This window comes from Gastrolobium bilobum, unplaced genomic scaffold (genome assembly GCF_033153095.1).
Source record: "Gastrolobium bilobum isolate Gb01-03AN ecotype WA unplaced genomic scaffold, APGP_CSIRO_Gbil_v1 utg4340, whole genome shotgun sequence".
Lineage (NCBI taxonomy): Eukaryota > Viridiplantae > Streptophyta > Magnoliopsida > Fabales > Fabaceae > Gastrolobium > Gastrolobium bilobum.
Genome location: NW_026896972.1, coordinates 165,222 through 186,526, shown reverse-complemented (window position 1 = coordinate 186,526; position 21,305 = coordinate 165,222). Strand labels below are relative to the sequence as shown.

The window sequence follows — 21,305 nt, the reverse complement described above, 5'->3', positions numbered from 1 at the left end:
GAACATCTCATTCTAAATTTCTACTTAGTATGTTATCTTATTATCTATGAGTCTTTAGAGGCGGTCACGTCATTCATTTCGTTGATCACCCTCCTTAGGGTCATTGATCAAATCCTGGATTTTTCGTATAAAACAATTTTCTTGTGTAACATTAAATATCATTAATCACTATACAAGAAGACCTTGAGCAATGAATTCTTATCTTTCCGATAACTATAGTGAACACATTTAAATCTTTTGTCATTTTCTGGTGATTCTATTATTTGTCTTTTGTCTTGACTCTTTAGAGCCCGTTTGGATGGGCGTTTTTTTATTCAAAGCTGTTTTTTTTAAGAAAAAAAAGTCCTTTTCGAAAAAAGTCTGTTTGAATGCCTGCTTTTAAAAAAAAAACAGAAGTCATAAAAAAGTTAAAAACTTACTTTTTTCAAAAGCTAAAAATTTTAACTTTTAAAAAAAGCAGAAGTCAAAAGCCTAATATTTTTTTCAAAAATCAAATATTTTTTTAAAAATCTAAATAGCTGTAACTTTTATAGAAAGTACTTTTAAAATAAAGAAGTGATAAAAAGGACTTTATTAAAAAGTCCATACAAAACGCAGCCTAAATTGAATATTTACAACTTATTAAAAAGAATATGAATAGTTAAGATATAATTTATGATCATTTAAGACAAAATCATTTTATTGAGGTATTATTATTCAATTAAAGAGAAAACTAAAATAGAGCAAGGAAATAACATATTTCAATCTATACTTGAAAAACATGCTCGTGAGATTGTTAATTTTTAGTGACGGCATATGTTGTTCATAGGAAGCTCATTAGTGTGATGCAATCATGCAAGAGTAGTTTTCCAACTCTAAATGTTATGAGTCAACTTTCTCAAAAATTGAAATTGTTAATGTTGCATGTAAACCTAACCCGCAACCCACATCCGTCAAGCCCAATAAGAGAAAAGTTGTTCAGCCCATGTATCTATCTATCTGACTATGTACTGGGGTAGAAGCAACATAGGCTGTGTTTTTTATGATTCCCTTATTTACTGTTATTGTTATTTACTTTTTGCCTTTTGGATATTTTATTTTAGCCCATTGATGTATAATCCTAACTATTTAAACACCATATATGAATGGAGAAAGGGCAAGCAGAATTCCAAAACCTAATTCTCCCTGACATCTCTCCCTTTCTTCTCATCTTTTCTCTCTTTCAATTCCCCTTCCCCTTGTGCTTTCATAGCTCCTCGACCTCCCATCAATTTTATTTTCATTGTTTAGATTTTTTAATATTCAGTAGGTGTTCGGTCGCGATTTGAAGTTGTGACAATATCATGATTTAGCTTCCTTACTCGTTAAAACATGACTGCTACGTTTTTATGATTACTGCTTTTCTAGATCTTTTAATCTCATACATGCATGTTTGGGCTGTCCCCTAAAATTAGATTTTGTTTCCATTTACAAATTACACATCTAAAATCATGTTTGGTGGTGTATTGAGACCCGCCTCTCAAAACTTTATTTTTGCCTCTAAAATAGAGTTAAAGCAATATATATATATATATAGGGAAAAGTGTTTATCATTTTAAATAACATAAAGTTATGTCATTTTAAGAGAGAGATAGACGCAAAATACTTTTTTATTTAAAATTTAAATAAAAAAAATCACTCACTTTCTCTCCCATAATTTTCATTCCTTGTGTCTATCTCTCTCCTAAAATGACATAACTTATGTCATTTAAAATTACAACTATCAAACTAAATATATATATATATATATATATATATATATATATATATATAGGGGTTTGCAAAAAAACATCACAAAAAAATCACTTTCTCTCCCATAATTTTCATTCCTTGTGTCTATCTCTCTCCTAAAATGACATAACTTATGTCATTTAAAATTACAACTATCAAACTAAATATATATATATATATATATATATATATATATATAGGGGTTTGCATTCATCATGCAACATGACACAAAAAAATTTCCTACACACAATATTTTGTGAGGCCCGCATTTTTTGAAGCAAAAAAAAAAAAACTAAAGCACGAAAAATGAATCTCTATAACATGACACAATCACTTTTCCTACAACTTAGCTTTTATAAAACCTATATATATATATATATATATATATATATATATATATTCAGCCGTCATGATTTGTGGCAAAGCTAAAATTTTCCAAATTAGGGTCAAGTTCCCATTTTGCCCTTCTTTTTAGTTTGATATGTACTAAAATCAGGTTCTGTATTAAATTTAGAGACAGATACAATTTCAATGGCAATTAGAGGTTGTCGGCAACTCCATAAATGAGGTGGAGAGGAGACGAAAGCAGTTACGCTCTACAATGTTCAATAGTTGAACACGTTCCGTTACACCAACTAAAAGGAAGACGTACAGAATCAAGTAAATGGGCTACTCACATTTATTGGCCCAAGGACAACAACAAAAAGACTCTAGGACTCTACTTATTAAATTGGGCTCTTAATAGATGATTGGCCCAAGCTGCCCAAGTTGACCCAATCTGATCGAAGTCACCTAACTCCCCTGCTGCAGAACAAGGTAATCCTTCATCCACTCTGGTTTGGTTCTTCTCCTCTCTCCCCTTCGTCTATCCACATCTCTTCCTCTGTGAGACTCATGGTCTGTCCTAGTTACTGCAAGGCTGGGGTTCGCATCTGTTACGGATAAAAGAGTAGCAAGGAAGAGAAGTAAACCAGTTTGGTCAAAGGACTACTGTATTGTTTAGCAATTGTAATAGAAGACATATGTTGTAATTAGCAATTGTAACGGAAGACACGTGTTGTAATTAGGAGTCATGTTAGTTGAGCTGATGTAAAGGGATTGGGTAATTTCTAGAGATGGGGGTTACGTGTAAAAAGAAGGGATTGTAAGTAAGGGACAAATTATAAAAAGGATTGTAAAACAGAATACAGTTTTTAGAATAAGAAAAACCCATTTTGTTCTCTTTTCTCAAGTTCGTTCCCTCTTCTTGATACCATCGTGTATCAACTGGTGCTTTCATTGTCTTGAGCTCCATCACCATGAGGGTTCAAGATTTGGCAGAGGAATTTGTGTCTCATCGTATTGAAGTGCAGCAACGTTTGGAGCACATCACCCATTCACTAGATGCTCGATTTGCAGCAATCGATGCACGCCTTCAAGAGTTGGTGGCTATGCCTCAGAGTGCGCAACCTTCTTCGGTTCGTGTTTCTCATACGAATGCCTCAATGGAAAATGTCGATTCGCGGATGTTATGCAAAAACGTAAAGATGTAAATCCCAATCTTTAACGGCCAAGATCCAAACAACTAGATCTTCAAAACGGAAGTGTATTTTTGCCTGCAGCAGGTACCTGATCATCTAAAAGTGCAATTGGTGGCGCTGAAAATGGAAGGAGCCGCTGCTCCTTTGTACCAATGGTTTTTCAACAGTGGTACAATCGCTTCATGGGGAGAATTTTGTGTTGCTCTTTGACAGCGATTTGCTCTCCCTAATCACAGAGACATACGTGGCGTTCTTTCCAAGCTCACACAAACAGGATCGTTATTGGAGTACATCAGAGAATTTGAGCAATTGATTAATCAAACTGCAGAGCTTAGTGATGATTTATTGATGGCGTTCTTCATTTATGGGTTACAACCAGAATTACGAGGTGCGATCCAATTGCATTGGCCTCCAACTTTGCATTAAGCCATTCAGTTAGCAATTTCTTACGATTCTCATTTTTCTGAGCTTCGAACATCTTTTCTTTCAACATCAAAGAAAATGGTTACAAGTCGTTCTTCAACAAATAATTGGCATCAGCATGGGGACAAACAACAGTCATCTCACGTGGCTGGTTGGTTGACGAATCAGGTTTCAATTCCAGCTTTTCCTCTTCTTCGAATGTAACCTCTACTTCTCTCCCAATCAAAAAGTTATCAGCAGAGGAATTTCAAAAAAAAGACTTAGGTTTATGTTACACCTGTGATGAGAAGTGGACTCCAAAACATAGGTGGAAGTCTAAAATATTGCTTTTAGTGGGTGACATGGATGATTCGAGTTCAGAAACAGAAGAGGAAATCGTCTGGCAAACTGAAGTTAAGAGTGGAGTCACTACTGATGCAACATTGCACTCATTAGCTGGGAGTGTCAACCCACGATCCTTGCAATTATCTACCCAAATTTCTCAGACTGAAGTGCAAGCGTTAATTGATTTGGGAAGTTAACATAACTTCATCCAAAGACAATTAGTGGAAGAATTAAAATTACCTACATTCCGTTCTAACAGAATGCGTGTGTTTATGGGTAATGGTGAATTCGTGGTGTGTGAGAGGAGGTGTCCTAATGTACAATTGACAATCCAAGGGTTTGTTTTCCATATTGATCTTTGGGTCATTGACTTGAACAAAATAAATGTGATATTAGGAATGCATTGGCTTAGCTCACTGGGCAAGGTGACTCATGACTACAGTGAGTTATCTATGGAGTTTTTATGGAAGGGTCAACAAGTCAAGTTGTGGGGTTTGGCTTCGCAACAGCAGCAACAATGACAGGTATTATCTGAGGCCGTGTGTTGTGCCATTCAAACTCAAGGTGGGGAATCTGTGGATGAGTCAGTGCTGTTGGATTTGTCTGCTCTGAAGGACAAAATTCCAAACGTGTTGTGGCAAGTATTGTCAAGGTGTGCTGTTGTTTTCCACACTCCTAATTCGTTACCACCCTTCAGGGGAATTAATCATTGCATTCACTTGGTAGAAGGATCTACCAGTGAACGCAAAACCATATAAGTATCCACATAATCAGAAAGGTGAAATTGAGAAATAGGTATCTGATCTCTTGTCTGCTGGCTTTATTCAACATAGTTGTAGCCCCTTTTGCTCTCCTGTTCTATTGGTAAAAAAAGGATTTTACTTGGAGGATGTGTATAGACTACAGGGCTCTGAATTCATTAACTATCAGAGATCGTTTTCCCATCCCCACTATTGAAGAGCTGCTTGATGAACTGTTGGGAGCTTGCATCTTCAGTAAACTTGACTTACGTGCAGGCTATCATCAAATCAAAATGATGCCTGAAGACATCCCAAAAACGGCATTTCGAACTCATGTTGGTCATTACGAATTTATTGTAATGCCATTTGGTCTCACGAATGCACCTGCCACTTTCCAATTTGCAATGAACAAGATATTCCAACCCTTCTTGAGGCGCTTTGTGATCGTGTTTTTTGATGACATGTTGGTGTATAGCAGCTCTTTGGAGGAGCACATTTTGCATCTGGAACAGGTACTTCGTTGCTTAATTCAACATTCATTTTTTGTTAAACTAAGCAAATGTGATTTTGGTTTGTTAGAGATCTCATACCTGGGACACATTGTTACTGCAAATGGAGTTAAAGCTGACCAAAAAAAGAAAGCTGCTATGAAGGATTGGCCCCAACTTACATCTGTTATACAGATGCGTCCGTTTTTGGGTTTGTGTGGCTATTACAGGCGTTTTGTTCATTATTATGCTACAATTGCAGCCCCTCTAACAGATTTGTTAAAAAAAGATAAGTTCCAGTGGAGTGATGAGGAAAATTTGGCTTTCCATAGGCTTAAGGAAGCCATGTCTAACACACTAATCTTGACACTGCCTGATTTCTCAAGTCCTTTTATTGTTGGATCTGATGCTTCCAATACAAGTATAGGTGCAATATTAATTCAGAATGGGAAACCAGTTGCTTATTTTAGCAAAAAGCTGGGGCCTCGTTTATCTATGGCCTCAACATATTATGTCATAACGAAAGCGGTAAAAAAATGGAGACACTACTTATTAGGTGCCCATTTCGTTATAAGGACTAACCATCAAAGTATTAGAGAGCTTCTCTCTCAAACAGTTTTGATTTCTGAGCAACATAGATACGTATCAAAGTTGTTGGGGTATTCCTTCAACATTGAATACAAGCCAGGGAGGTCTAACACAGTGGCAGATGAGCTGTCAAGACAACATGATGGGGGAGCCTTGTTGACGTTATTTGGTGAACCAACGTTTGATATGTTAGCTCAAATTAAAGCAGAGAATGCCACTAAACCAGAATTGTTGCTTATACATGAAAAGTTAACACGTGGGGAGCTAGTAAATTCTGAGATCACGCGTAAGGATGGCATGTTGTTTCACAAAAAAATGTTTCATGCTTAGCTCTGATTCGGATTTGAAGCCAATATTACTTGAGGAGGCACACTCATCACCGGTTGGAGGAAATGCAGGAAATCTTCGCACGTTCCTCAGACTATCAGCCTCATTTCATTGGCCCAAAATGCGTGTTGATGTCAATCAATTTGTTCGAGAGTGCTCAATTTGCCAACAAATTAAAACCTCCACTCAAGCCCCATTAGGCCTTATGCACCCATTACCTATACCAGAAGCAATGTATAAGGATCTCACATTAGATTTGATTGTGGGGTTACCTCGTTCAACTGGCTTTTACACTATACTTGTGGTAGTTGATCGTCTCACAAAGTTTGCTCATTTTAGTCCTTTGTCTACATCATATACAGCAGCAACTGTTGCTGAATTATTCTGTGAAATGGTCATCAAGCTTCATGGGTTTCCTCGTTCTTTAGTTTCTGATAGGGACCCAATCTTCATGAGCCAATTTTGGCAGATTTTGTTTCGATTAAGTGAAACTAAATTGAAAGCTAGCTCAGCTTATCACCCTCAGTCCGATGGACAAACCGTGGTGACAAATAGGTACTTAGAGCAGTACCTTCGTGCGTTTTGCCCAGATCAAAACCATTGTTGGTCTTCTTTTTTGTGTTGGGTCGAACTCCATTATAACACTTCAGTACATTCCTCAATTTCCATGAGTCCTTTTCAGGCGTTATATGGTCGTCCACCTCCAAGTATCCCTCATTGTCCTAGCGGCTTACTGAAGGTAGAGGCCTTGGAGACCATGCTGCAACATCAGAATGAGTTATTAGCTCAGTTGAAGTTGTCCCTTGCCAGAGCGCAGAATCGTATGAAGACATTGGTGGATCAACACCGTACTGACTGTAGCTTTGTTGAAGGTGATTTGGTGCTGGTGAAACTGCAACCTTACAGGCAGGTTTCTGTCCAGCATCGCTCAAACCAGAAGTTGGCCAAACGTTTCTATGGACCATTTCCTATTCAAAAGGTGATTAGTAAAGTGGCTTACCAACTTTAGCTACCAGATGGGTGCAAAATTCACCCCACATTTCGTATTTCAGCTCTTAAGCTTTACAAAGGTTGTGTTGCTGTACCAATTTCCCCTCTTCCAGCAGATAGCATGAGCAACCAGCCTCTACAAGTTCCAATTGCTATTCTGTCTAAGAGGTGGATATCTGTAAAAGGTCATCAACAACAGCAAGCATTGGTCCAATGGTCAGCCAGTGTCCCTGAAGATGCGTCTTGGGAGTCAATATCGGAGCTTCGTCATGCTTATCTATCATTGGACCTTGGGGACAAGGTCTCTGTTGAGGATGGGGCAGTTGTTACGGATAAAAGAGTAGCAAGGAAGAGAAGTAAACCAGTTTGGTCAAAGGACTACTGTATTGTTTAGCAATTGTAACAGAAGACACATGTTGTAATTAGGAGTCATATTAGTTGAGCTATTGTAAAGGGATTGGGTAATTGCCAGAGATGGGGGTTACGTGTAAAAAGAAGGGATTGTAAGTAAAAGACAAATTATAAAAAGGATCGTAAAACAGAATAGGGTTATCAGAATAAGAAAAACCCATTTTGTTCTCTTTTTTCAAGTTCATTCCCTCTTCTTGATACCATCGTGTATCAGCATCATAGTTATCACTTATCATTTTGAAATTTTGTGCATGTAGAATTTTTCAATGGGAGCCCCTGTTGCATTCTGGGTAGTCAAGATGAGGTGATAAAAAGAGGCCTCGGATTTTGCTTAGCAATAATATTTCACTAATGATGATATCCTTCAGAAAGTGATCTTAGACTTGCCGATATCAGATTTATGCTTTTTAGACTTGCCGATATCAGACTTGCAGTACTGAGAATGATCTTGAAGCTTTTATCCTTATCTCTTTGTTTGATAGAAAAAAATCATTGATCCCCTTTTGAATCTCCCTCTTCTAAGAACACTCCTTCTTCTTTTCTTTATCTCTGTCTCAGTATTACTCCACTCATAGTCTCTCCTTCTCTATAATTTATGCGTTCTTGTTTCCATTTTTTTTCTTTTTTCATTTTTTTACGATTCTTCCTCCTTATAAGGAAAAAGAGCTATTTGACTCTGCCTTCTGGGTTCATCTTCCCATGTCTCCATCTGGTCACATTGCAGCCAACTGCTGGGCTTCCTTTCCATTTCTATGCATTTCCACCTTGTTCCAAGCAAAACTTTTTGTGTAATTTTTTGTCAATCACCCAAAATGGGAATGAAGTGTGTGCAAGTTGAGTGTGTGCAGGTGCCTTTCTTTTCTGTCATGGTTAACGTGATTTGATGTCACAATATCTGATTGAATTTGAGAATGAAGTGTGAATATGGATTATGGTTGTGGGTTAACCCATAGGTTAATAGTTAGGAAAAAGTGTTTTTTATTTTAAATGACATAAAGTTATATGTCATTTTAAGATAGAGATAGACACAAAATAATTTTTTTATTTAAATTTTAAATTAAAAAAAATCACCAACTTTCTCTCTCCCATGATTTTCATTTTTTGTGTCTATCTCTCTTTACTAAAATGACATACACCTGTTATCAAAAAAAAAAAAAAAAAAATGACATACACCAAACCCTAATACTTAATAGTATAGATCATATTCTTTTAAGATTTTATTTTTTTACACAGGTCATTTGAATTGGGCTACACTAACAGATTTTGGGCCTATTAAAATTGGCTTATATCTACTCTTTTTCATTCCTTTATTTTCTTTAATGAGAAATATGAGTTTCATGTTACATTACATATTTTATGTAAGGTCATAGACATAGAAAATGAGATCTACACTTTTATTTTATTTTTTTTCAGTAAAACTCATATTTTTTATGTTTAAGGCATGGCACAATATGTGTAATGTAACATGGCAGTCATATTTCCCTTCTTTAATATTTTTTTTTATAATAATAGAGACAAAATTGAGTGTTCACGTATATGGATCGATGTCCCATGAAAATCTTATGACTAAGCCACTTAACAAGTGACTTGAATAACTTGCTTTCTTTGTGTTACAAGCGGCACCTTGTTGTGCAGCAATTTCTAGAGAAGAAAAAGGAAAAATAACCCAGAAATATTTATCAAAATTTAGGTTTGATAAAAAGTACCATCTTGGGAATCAAATGCAAATACATTATTTAAAAGGTGTTACATAGTTAGTTTTATGAGATTTGCATTTGTCATTTAACATGACACAACAAATTTTCCTACACACACAACATTTTGTGGGGCCCACAATTTTTGAAGAAAAAAGAAAAAAAAGAAATTACGGTACGCAAAACGAATCTCTATAACATTACACAATCACTTTTCCTACAACATAACTCTTATAAAACCCTACTTTTATATGTTAAATATAATATATAGTGACTTAATTTTAGAGTTTTTATACTACTTTTCCTTAAAGAATGACACGTCATATTTAACATCTCTTTTTAATTTTTTTTGGTAATAATCTATTTTTTTAATTTTTTTATATTCTTTTGAATTTATTATATATCTTTTTTACAATTTTAAATATTTTTTCTCTTTTAATATTTTTTAAGATTGTACCTCAATTATTAATTATTAGAAATCTTTTATAATTTTAAATTTTTTTCTAAATACGGGATGCTTCCTGGTATCAATTAATTCTTACACTTTTTCACAGTGCTTCATGCTTATCGAAATTCATTCAATATAATGCAATAATTAACATTGCTATTAACTAGGTTTGGGTTTTGTAACAAAAGTATCGTATAATTATTTTTAGGTATACATGACAATTTTTTTGGAATTAATTTTTTTTTTCAATTTTTTTTCACGATAATAGAAATGGATAAAAACAATGTTTGACAAAACTGATTTATTTTTTGTTTCGAAGAAGTAACCAATTTAATTTCTGTGCTAAGGAATAAAAAAAGAATTAAAAAAATTCAATTTTTTTAATTGTTTCCGGACACAAAATGAGAAACATTTTCAATCATTTTTCACCACTAACATCATCACCAGTTCACCACCACCACACCATGATGTCATCGCCACCATCGCAATTATCGCCACGCCACCGCCACCACCATCATTATCAACCACCACTATCACTATCACTATCACCACCACCGCAATCACTGCCGTCACCACCACCATTACTACCATCATCACGCCACCGCCACCACCACCACTACCATCACTATTGTCACCACGCCACCGCCATCGTCATCACACCATATGAAAAGGAAAATGATGATCCGAAAAAAAATTATGTTTAATAGAAATATTTTTAATTCTATTTTTTATTATGTTATCCAACACAATTCTTATCTTCGGAATAAAAATAGAATACGTTATCAAACACGTTTTTTATTTCTTCTCAGAAACTGTTTCATGGCATAAAAATAAAAAGAAAAAAAATCTTTTTTCAGAATCAGTGTAGAGAACAGAATAACTGTCATTCACACGTTAGTGAAAATTTCTTGCCGCATAATGACATGAGATGCAAAGAGCAAAAAAAATAAGAATAAAAATAAAAAATTCTAGCTTTCCTATAAATAACTTGCACCAAATTGAAGTTTCATTGCCTTCTCATTAAAAAAGAAACTGGGAAGCATTAGTCACATAAACATGAAGTCACTCTTTCAAAAGCTTTTCTGTCAATGGCCTCTAGTCATTCTTTGGTGTTATGCCATAGCCATAATCTTTCAACATGTTTATGCAGTGAGTCTTCCAAACAATGAAACTGTGCCAGCAGTCATTGTATTTGGGGACTCTATAGTGGATCCAGGAAACAACAACTATATCACCACTCTTGTCAAATGCAATTTCCCACCATATGGCAGAGATTTTGATGCAGGAAATCGTCCAACTGGGAGGTTCAGCAATGGCTTAGTCCCTTCAGACATCATTGGTACAAAATTCCTTGCTCTTCCAATATGTATCTTAGTATAGTTATGGATAGAGAACAGAACAAACATGTTCTTTGTTTAATTTCTTACAAACCTTGGCTCATTTTTTTCAGCTGCAAAATTTGGAGTGAAGAAGCTTTTACCTGCTTATCTTGATCCAAATTTGCAACTCCAAGATCTCCTCACTGGTGTAAGCTTTGCCTCAGGTGGTGCTGGGTATGATCCTCTAACAGCTGAAATAGTGGTAAACAACCATTTTTGCAGCCTTGTGTATGTTTTCTATCAATAAATAATTTTCTTTAGCACATCTTGAAGCTAACTCCAGTTTTCTTTCTCATTGTCATAAGTCTGTGATATCATTATCAGATCAATTAGACATGTTCAAGGAGTACATAATGAAGATAGAGGAAGCAGTTGGAAGAAGCAGAACAGCGATAATAGTATCTAAGAGCATATACATATTGTGCTTAGGAAGTGATGACATTGCCAATACTTATGCTCAAACACCATTTAGGCGTTCCCAATATGATATTCCATCATATACAGATTTAATGGCTTCACAAGCCTCAAACTTCTTACAGGTATGTTTTGAAAATGTAGTTACATTAGATGGAAGATAAACAGAAACTGTCATATTTCTCTGCTTAGAATTGTCATGCATGTGCACCTTCCATGTGCATTTTGAACTGACTTGTAAATGTCATAATATGGGATATATGTTATTTTTCAATCATAGAACATGTTACTGTTACCCCTATACTCCAGTCAAATTTAGGTAGAGCAATATGGTAGTAACAGTAGACAAGTGACATCTTGTGTCATGTAATAGCTAAAATTTTCTGTTCATTGGTAGCTAAACATCCATTTATTCAAAGAGGGAATGAATATATTTGGAATATCAAACATAGATGAATGGATTTACTATTTGAATGTATATGCTTTCCAAATACTTGGTAAACCATATACCCAAACAATAACGTTCTGGTTTGGACTTTTGAATTCCTTATTCATAGACTTTATTTTGTGTGTCTTTTTTCTATTCTTTTTGAACCAAACAAAAAAAATACTAAATTAATGAGTTGAATGTAGGAACTTTATGGAGTAGGAGCTAGAAGAATTGGAGTATTTGGCTTACCAGTTATAGGGTGTGTGCCCTCACAGAGAACAATTGGTGGAGGCATGCAAAGAGCATGTTCAGATTCTTCCAACCAAGCAGCAATACTCTTCAATTCAAAGCTCTTCTCCCAAATGGATGCACTTGGAAAAAAGTTTTCAGACGCTAAGCTTGTGTATCTCGATTCGTACAACCCATTTATGGACATTCTTCAAAACCCTGCTAAATATGGTAATTACTAATCAATCACCCACGTTCATTACCATTATTTATGTCAAATAGGTAGCTCACCATATTATATTGGACCATTTTACCTTTCTGAATATATATGGCTTATATACACCAATTTGATGCTAATTATTTTTGCCCTCTCACACTTCAACGCAGAATATAATATCACATTAAATTATGTAAAACCACTAATTCTCTAATACACCTACTCATGCGATAATTTTTTGGACTTGAAACGTAAATATTGAATAGGTTTTTTTTTTTTTTTTTTTTTACTTATACTAATTCAATTTTACTAGAAAGTAGGGGCCGTGAAGATTAAACTCGTGGTCCCATAGTCACGGATCCTCAAATATCATAATAAATAATTATTTCACTTAAAACCTCAAGTAGTTAATTAAATGAAAATAAATCAATAGTTTTTGACACATAAGGAAACCAGTAACTAGCTGCACCAAATTCATTTACGTGTTCTCATAATAATATTGGGGTCAATCGTCCTTCATGCATTTCCCATGGGACCTACAAATTAGCATGACAGAGCCCTCAACTGCTACGTAAAACAGCAATAAGTTGTTCTTATTTTTAAAATACAATGATGAAAATAAGTTTTTTTATTTTATTTAAGGGCTTTGCGGTAGTCATGTTACAGGAATCTCATTTTTATTCCTGCAGACACATACATATTTTTTTATTAAGTTATTTTTTTTCAAAAAAAATTTTATATCAGTGGGCCCCACAAATATTGTGTCAGTGACATGATACAACATTTATCCTGTGACATGATGCTTCTATTACCCTTTATTTAAATACAATAATGTTTCAACTTACGACATTGTGCAAATTACTCAAATTCATTACTACTGACAAACTTATTTTATTATTACTACGTCATTTCTATGACTCATTACTTTTGACATTGGTGAACAAGGTTTTGAAGAGACGGAGAAAGGGTGCTGTGGCACAGGGAATATAGAAGTCGGCATTTTGTGCAACCCTTACAGCATAAACACATGCTCAAACTCTTCAAACTACGTATTCTGGGATAGTTATCACCCTACAGAGAAGGCTTATAATGTGCTTTGTTCTCTTGTGCTTGATAACAAAATCAAGGACTTCTTTTGAGAACAGTTCTTGTCTCATTCTAAACTGCTCTACTTATTATGTAGTCTTATAATCTATGAGTCTTTCTTCTTGTTCTCCTACCTAATAAGCTTTAATGTGTTACATTTAGAAATGGTCGCAATTAATACAAAATCTAAACGCCACCATATGATCATTTATAAGTTCTAAGGACCTATGTTATGGGAATATATATATTCACCGTTTGGTTGTTTTATGGGACATTTTTACTTTTAATTTGTTGCAACTTTAATTTTCTTATCTATGTTTTGAGTGAGTTTGATGTTACGATGACAATTCGAAAATTATTGTTACAATTGAGAAACTACATTTAGGTGCCACGTGGCTATTAGAAGCCGGTTTGACTTTAACCAATACATATATGGTCTTAATAGTGTGATGATATTTTATTATATTTAGAGTGTCCTACGCGTTTCAGAGTCGTGGGTATCCGGCTGTTAAAAAATTAATAAGGAGAATTTTGTTGTCTTTGTGATCCTTTTATATTTTATCGGATTAGTTGATTAATTTATTAATCGGTTGAAAAATTTGAAAAAAAATGAAAAAAAAAAAAAAAATTGCCACAAGATCGTGCTAGTTATGTCACATATAATCACTAACCAAATCTCTTTATAAATGTAAAAGTGTGATGATGATTGATGACTCACATTTGTGATGACCACATCAAACTCATCACATGACAAGGCATTAATTGATTGAAAATTCATGTTCATCAGGCCCTAGAAAATGCTATCTATTACATAAAAAACTTCAAATTTCTTCTTTCTCTTCATAAAATTTGAGCAATATTTATATAAAGAATCAATTCAATACAAAAACTTAAGTTAGTGGATGAGATTATATTAGTGGTTTTATATATTTCTAACACGTTCCCTCACACTAAAACTCACTTAGCTCGAATCTGGACAATATATAAGATCATCTATATATGTTAAGAAACTTCGCAAGACTTAATTAATTATTAATTAAATGATGACAGTGAGGATCAAATCTGTAACACCGAAATTTTGATACCACGTAAAGAATCAATTTAATTCAAAAGTTTAAGCCGAAGGATGAGGTTATATTAGTGATTTTATAGTAAAAAGATTTCCTTTCCCAATACTAAGAGCTGGTCTCCAAGTAGCATATGCATGTGAGTTCAGTTCTATACCTATTGTTATTGATTTCCTATCAATGAGAAAATGTATGGATACCTATAAACAAGTACTTTTAGTGGAACACATTATATGTATGAGCCATCTTTCGTGAAAAAACTAATAGAAAAGATTTCCCAATGGGTTGAATTACTACTGCACCTGCCTCATTTATCCATCATTCCATGAATCTGTTTTAAGGAATCAAGAAGACAAATCGGAGAAGTAACCTTATAACGATATTTTAAGGTCAAAATTATTTTAAAATAATTTCTACTTCCATTATTTATTAATTTATTATGCTTAGTGTCGTGAACTAATTTTATATTATGTTATGAACCAATTTTCTAAAAATTAAAGCCATTACGTGAAGTCACATGGACAGTTTTTTACTACACCTATTTTATATTATATCTAACACTTATATTGAAATTAGTGGAACGATTTGTTTACAAAATTTTTTTACAAATTTTTGCAAATTACACTATGTACTCTCGGAAGTACATAGTGTAACCTATAGTATTTTCGGGAGTACATAATGTAGTTGTAAGAGTTTGTAAACAAAGAAATTTATAAATATAACTTCCCCTTGAAATTATTGTGAAGGAATATTGAAACAAAAAAGGATTATATTTACAAAAATTTTGTTTACAAACTACACTATGTGCTCTCGGAAGTACACTTGGTTACACTATATACTTCCAGGAGTACATAGTATAATTTACAAAAATTTATAAAAAGAATTTATAAACGGATCCTAAACAACACACCCCAATGAAGATTATGAAGTTAAGATGATTTTAATATGAGAAATATTTTTCTTATGTTGTTGGATATGGATTATCTTATGTCTGTGAAACAAAATTATGAGAGGGATCCACAAATAATTTGAAAGAGAAAAAATAGAGGTGAGATCCACCTTTGTTATGTGTATAGAAATTTGGTTTATCTCACGTTGAATGAGATAAATATAACTCTTTTAATATAATTTCTACTTCCATAATTTATTAATGGGTCTTTATTTTATCATGTTAAAGGAAGAAAATTCCCATCATGCAACACTAAAGGACAAAAAATAATAATAACAAAAAAATAAGATGAGACACTTTGTTCAATAATTTTGTTTTGTCTTATCTTCACATGATCAGATTATTTTTTCTACAACATAACTCTTATTTTTCTCTTTATTAATTTACTATGTTTGGTGTCATGAACCCGCTCTATCCAAAAAATTTAAATTGTTGGGTGAAGCACATAGACGGTTTTTTTTTTTATTATATCTCTTTATGTTTATATTATATCTAACACTTACGTTGAAATTAAAAACTGTGGTCTTTGCCCTTGGCAAACAACAACTAGCACCCTCACCATGGTTGTTAAGTAGCTAGTACCAACAAGGAAATGGTTAAAGAGATCCAATCTAATAAATAAGTAAAAAACATGACCATCCCCAATATAAATTTATATTCCTTAAGGCTGAAGCAGAAGAGTAAAACTCAAATCACATGATGAAGCTTTCCACCCTTAAATTTCTTTATGTATGTCCTCTTCTAGTTCTGTTTTATCCCTTTGTTGTAACTTCCATATCACAAGCAAAAAATATGAAAAATCAATTTCCTGCTGTTATAGCATTTGGTGATTCAGTCTTGGATACTGGGAACAACAATTACATTGAAACAACAGTGAAGGCAAATTTCAAACCATATGGGAGGGACTTCATTGGAGGAAAAGCCACAGGAAGGTTTTGTAATGGCAAGATCCCTTCAGATTTTTTAGGTAGTTCTTTCTAAGTGCTAACTAATACTTATTAAGCTGGCTTGGTGATTTGCTAGTAGAAAACACTGTTAATGTTCATATTTTGCTGAAAAGAAGTCTCAAATAATTTCAGCTGAAATGCTTGGTGTTAAGGAGGCCATGCCACCCTATCTTGATCCACATTTGCAGATTGAAGACCTCTTAACTGGGGTGTGTTTTGCATCAGCTGGTTCAGGATATGATCCTATTACAATTGAACTAGCAGTAATCATCCTCTTCTCCACCACCATAGTCTCTAAAAAAAAATTCTACTTCCAACTTTGTGTTACAAAGAGGGCGAGTCTGGAGTAGTGGTAAAGCTACTCCTATGTGACTGAAAGGTCATGAGTTCAAATCCGAAAAACAGTCTCTTTGCAAATATGCGAGGGTAAGACTGCGTATAAGGATTGTCCTCACCCCACCCTCGTTAGTTGGGGTTTAATGGGAAGTGGTATTCCAACTTTGTGTTACAAACATGCTTTAACAGTTTTTTTTTTTTTTTTGTGCTATATCAGAGTGTGTTATCAGTAGAGGATCAACTAAATATGTTCAAAGAGTACATAGGAAAACTGAAGGCAGCTGTGGGGGAAAAAAAGACTTGTTACATTCTAGCAAAAAGCTTATTTATAATCAGTATGGGAAGCAATGATATTTCAGGAACATATTTTCTGGCATCTTACAGGAGGTTTGAGTATAGTGTCAAAGAGTATGCAAGTATTCTGGTCAATATGTCTTCAAATTTTATACAGGTATGTTTTTATGTGAAAATGAAAAGGGTCTGGACAATATTTGAATTCAAGAAAGAAACATATCAATGTCATGTGCTCTACAACGGTGTTATTAAATTCTACCTACCTGTTGTCAATGAGATTTGATATTAAAACTTCCAACTTAGAGTTACTTGAGCTCAACCCTATAGATGGGATTTTTTTTCTTTTCTTCAAGAAGCTATTTTTTGAAAAAAGAAGCTAAAATGGTAAATTTTTTAGGAAGCCAAGATTTCTGGCTTTTGAAAAAAGGCAAAGTGCTGCTTTTTTACTTAAAAAAGTACTTCTTAGATGATGATCCAAACACACAATAGCTCTAGCTTTTTTTCTAAAAAAAAAAAAGTTCTTTTAATGCATCTTGACAGATTTTCTACTGGTTAAGATGTTAACAATAACATCCCTTTTATTGAAAAAATTCACATTTTGATGGAAATGTCATGAAATTAATGGAAGGAACTTCATAAATTGGGAGCAAGAAAGATTGGAGCATTCGGCTTATCACCAGTTGGATGTGTGCCACTGCAAAGAACGGTATTAGGAGGCATAGAAAGGAAATGTGCAAAAAAAGTAAACAGTGCAGCCAAGATCTACAACTCCAAGCTTGCTTCTTCACTTAAGGCTCTCAACGATAGTTTTCAGGATGCTAGGATTGTCTACCTTGAAAACTACAAAGAGTTGAATGCACTTATCCACAAGCCCAAAAAGTTTGGTAAATTTCTATGTCAATATTTAGCACTTACTCTCCATAAGTTGGTAAATTTCTATGTCTATATTTTGTAAGTTTTGGAGCAACGGTAAAGTTGTTCCTTGTGACCAAAAGGTCACGAGTTTCTGTTTGGAAACAACATCTTTGCTAAAATATAAAGATAAGACTGTGTACAATTTACCCTCAATTAGAAGCCTTATATACTGGGAATTGTCCTTTCCTCCTTTTTACTCTCTAATTTGTCTCACCATAGCAAAATTTCATGTTATGCAGCCTATATTAGTTACTAAAATTTTTATTATTATTATGAGAATATTTCTCTAGAGAAGGAAAACGATTACCAACCAAATTCCTACATGAATTATGAATCACTAATTGGACCATTGCTTGTGGATCAGGATTTAAAGTGGGGGATAGTGCATGTTGTGGCGTGGCAAATGTGGAACTTGGCCCTCTTTGTAATAATTTCGCCTTAAAAATCTGTGAAGATGCCTCTCAATATGTGTTCTGGGACAGTTATCACCCCACGCAGAGAACTTACAATATACTTGCCACAGAGATGTTAAAAAAGGACATTGATAAGTTTCTCTGAAAATACTTTCCTTTTTTGAATTTAGGACTTACCCTCCAATGAACCCAATGCTGAGACGGGAATATCATTAACACATTGGAGCAGTTTATGGATTATATTTTACCATGAGAAGGTTCAACTATGGTCACAAACTCGGGTTATGCTATGCTTAATACTGTATTACCCAGAGCAGACTCGACAATGTTACTTGTTTGCAACGCTTTCAGGTTTCAATTAATAAATGTGGCTACATATGGGGCTTTTCAACTAAGTAGTATAATTGATTTTTAAAATTGGCCGGTACAGCTTTTAAATTAATTACCTGTGTTACTTTATGAAATCCATGATTGTGTGATAGAGTTTTTCTTTCTCAAAACAAAATATAAATGAAAATGGATTCTTTCATGTAAAAATAAATAAATATGATATGGTCATGTGAAAAAATCATAACTATATAAAAGTAAATCAACGGTTATGATTTTGTAACTATTTATTTTAATATATTTTTTTCTCTCTTTCTTTGTTATCATTGATCCACCTTTATATGGTTATGATTCCTCACATGAATATGTCATTTTTTTTGCACAAAAAAAGGATCCAGATCCTAAATATAATATATGTAGGCAATGTCAATTTATACCGGCATAAAGGTTACACTCAATCTTAATAATTAATTTGTTTTATAAGTAGGGTTATATAGATAAACTTTTTTTACAAACTTATCTACTACATTATGTCTTACCGGTAAGACTTTATTCAAGAGTGTCTTACTAATAAGACATAGTGTAGTTTATAAAAGTTTGTAAACAAAAAGTTTATAAATATAACATTTCCCTTGTTTTATATCAAAAAAATTATTAATTATACGAGCAGTTAAATGCAAGTGGAATCCAAGGACAACGACCATTTTTGCACATGTTGATAAAAAATTTACTAGAATGCCACGCACCAATAAAAATTTGTCAAAATGCCACGTCACATAACCCGCTACAACACATAGCGAGTTAGGTTTGCACACGTAGCAACTTTTTTGAGGCCACGTATAATGACCCCCCATCATGTAAATCTTAATTAGAGATTTAATTTAAGGATTTAAATGTCATAATTAAATTCAGGACGTTATTTTGAGTATTTTGACTGTAATCATGACTAGGTCATGAATGGTGCCTTCTGCCAGGTATTATGCACTGTGTAGAGTAATCGGTATAGCTTAGTAATGAGAAAAATGAGGTTAAAGACCTAATCTGGAAATTCTGATGCCAGATATGAGCTCAAGAAAAAAAATTGTATAGTCTGCCATTTTTCGTGAAAATCTCGTGAATAGTATTTTTTGCCGGGTATTTTGTACCGTTGTTTAAGCAACAGGTAGAGTCCAGAACTGAATAAAAGATATAATAAGAATGAGAAAGTCCAATACATGTCAAACAAGTCATGTTTAGACCAAAAATAGTAAGTTTATAAGTTTTAAGTTTCGTATGTAAACGGTGCATAGTTAGTGATTCATAGTGTATATCGTTAAAAACGATGCAGAAATCCTACTGTGAATTATTAATATTGTTCTTTAGGGAATAAAAGTTAATGTAAATGAGGTCAAAAAAAAAAAAATTAGTCCGTAGCTTTGAGTTAATACCGGGTCAAGTTAAGTGAAATTAAGTGAGAAGAAAATAACCGGTAAAAGGCCACATGTGCATATAAGTCCAAAGTTACTAACACATGGCACTATTCACTTCAGATTTTCCTCCTTCTATCTCTCCATGGCCGAGCTTCTCACCATTGAAGGGGCTTAGGTTTTCATTTTGTTTTCCTTTGATTTCTCCTTCACCTTCAACCAAATCCTTAATGGGGCGTTTGGTTGAGGAGAAATTTTTTAAATACTAAGGACATGTAATTACTATGGAAATGGTTGGAAAGTGAGTTTGGTAGGAAAATGTAAAAAACGTTGTTTGGTTAGACGAAATATTACCGGGTAAATTGATTAAAGTTTTGTAAGTTTATTTTTGGTTGAGTGTAAAATATTGATGGAAAAGTGATATAAAATGACAAAAGTAATCCTTTTTAATTTTTGAAAATTGACAGAGCAGCAAAGGAGTGTAAAAAATCAATAGCTTATATAACTATAAAATGACAAAAGTGGTAAAGGAGAGTAATGGCAGTCCCCTATGTCAGAGAAAACAAGTAGGAATATCTTCTAATTCTTCCAATTGAAGAGAGCTATAAAGCATCGACACTTCACAAATCCTGACGTGTCGTGTCCGACACTCCCCGACACTCCGACACACATTATAGAAATACAAAAAAGGTTCAAAGGTTAAGTTGCATTGAGTTTTTAGTTCTAACTATTATATTCGTTGGATTACGATTACCATTTTATTGAGTTTAATATAAATATTTGGGATATCTTATGTTTCTTTGCAAAATTTATGAATATTATAAGTTTATATACATTTCTTTGTTAAATTATTGAATATTAAATATAATATATACTACATAAATTAAAAATATTATTTAATATCAAAACGTGTCCTAACGTGTCGAAATTTAACATTTTTTAGAATTAACGTGTCAGAGTGTCGTGTCGTATCGTGTCACATGTCTCGTGTCAGTATCGGTGCTACATAGGAAGAGAGGGTATTTTTGTCTCATCGTTCATCCTCTATTTTGCATTTTGCCTGCTATTGTCAAATACCATGTTAGATTGGGTATGTTGAACAGTGTTTTTCATCCATTTTTCGACACAATTATGAAATGTTGGGGAACCAAGTTAGCTAGGAAAATTTTGTAATTTTTTTTACCAAACATGGACA

At 33.8% G+C, this 21,305-nt stretch overlaps 2 protein-coding genes across 2 annotated transcripts; both read left to right on the top strand.

The window, feature by feature from the left end:
- Positions 1-10,753: 10,753 nt before the first annotated feature.
- LOC133303131 (GDSL esterase/lipase EXL3-like) lies at positions 10,754-13,509 on the top strand. Its single transcript, XM_061503007.1, has 5 exons — positions 10,754-11,041; positions 11,153-11,283; positions 11,387-11,620; positions 12,129-12,384; positions 13,316-13,509. Exons 1-5 carry the CDS (start codon positions 10,759-10,761, stop codon positions 13,507-13,509), a joined length of 1,098 nt encoding a protein of 365 aa, XP_061358991.1. The 5' UTR covers positions 10,754-10,758.
- Positions 13,510-16,168: 2,659 nt separating this feature from the next.
- On the top strand, positions 16,169-18,522 carry LOC133303136 (GDSL esterase/lipase At3g14820-like). The gene is made up of 5 exons (XM_061503016.1): positions 16,169-16,439; positions 16,552-16,682; positions 16,973-17,206; positions 17,678-17,933; positions 18,329-18,522. Exons 1-5 carry the CDS (start codon positions 16,169-16,171, stop codon positions 18,520-18,522), a joined length of 1,086 nt encoding a protein of 361 aa, XP_061359000.1.
- Positions 18,523-21,305: the final 2,783 nt, after the last annotated feature.

Bases quoted from the DNA above. Each gene is read 5' to 3' on its own strand.
- LOC133303131 (XM_061503007.1), top strand. From the start codon at position 10,759: ATGAAGTCACTCTTTCAAAAGCTTTTCTGTCAATGGCCTCTAGTCATT. The intron at 11,042-11,152 runs GTACAAAATTCC...CATTTTTTTCAG, and splicing joins AGTCCCTTCAGACATCATTG to CTGCAAAATTTGGAGTGAAG. The intron at 11,284-11,386 runs GTAAACAACCAT...CATTGTCATAAG, and splicing joins CTCTAACAGCTGAAATAGTG to TCTGTGATATCATTATCAGA.
- LOC133303136 (XM_061503016.1), top strand. From the start codon at position 16,169: ATGATGAAGCTTTCCACCCTTAAATTTCTTTATGTATGTCCTCTTCTA. The intron at 16,683-16,972 runs GTAATCATCCTC...GTGCTATATCAG, and splicing joins CTATTACAATTGAACTAGCA to AGTGTGTTATCAGTAGAGGA. The intron at 17,207-17,677 runs GTATGTTTTTAT...AATTAATGGAAG, and splicing joins TGTCTTCAAATTTTATACAG to GAACTTCATAAATTGGGAGC.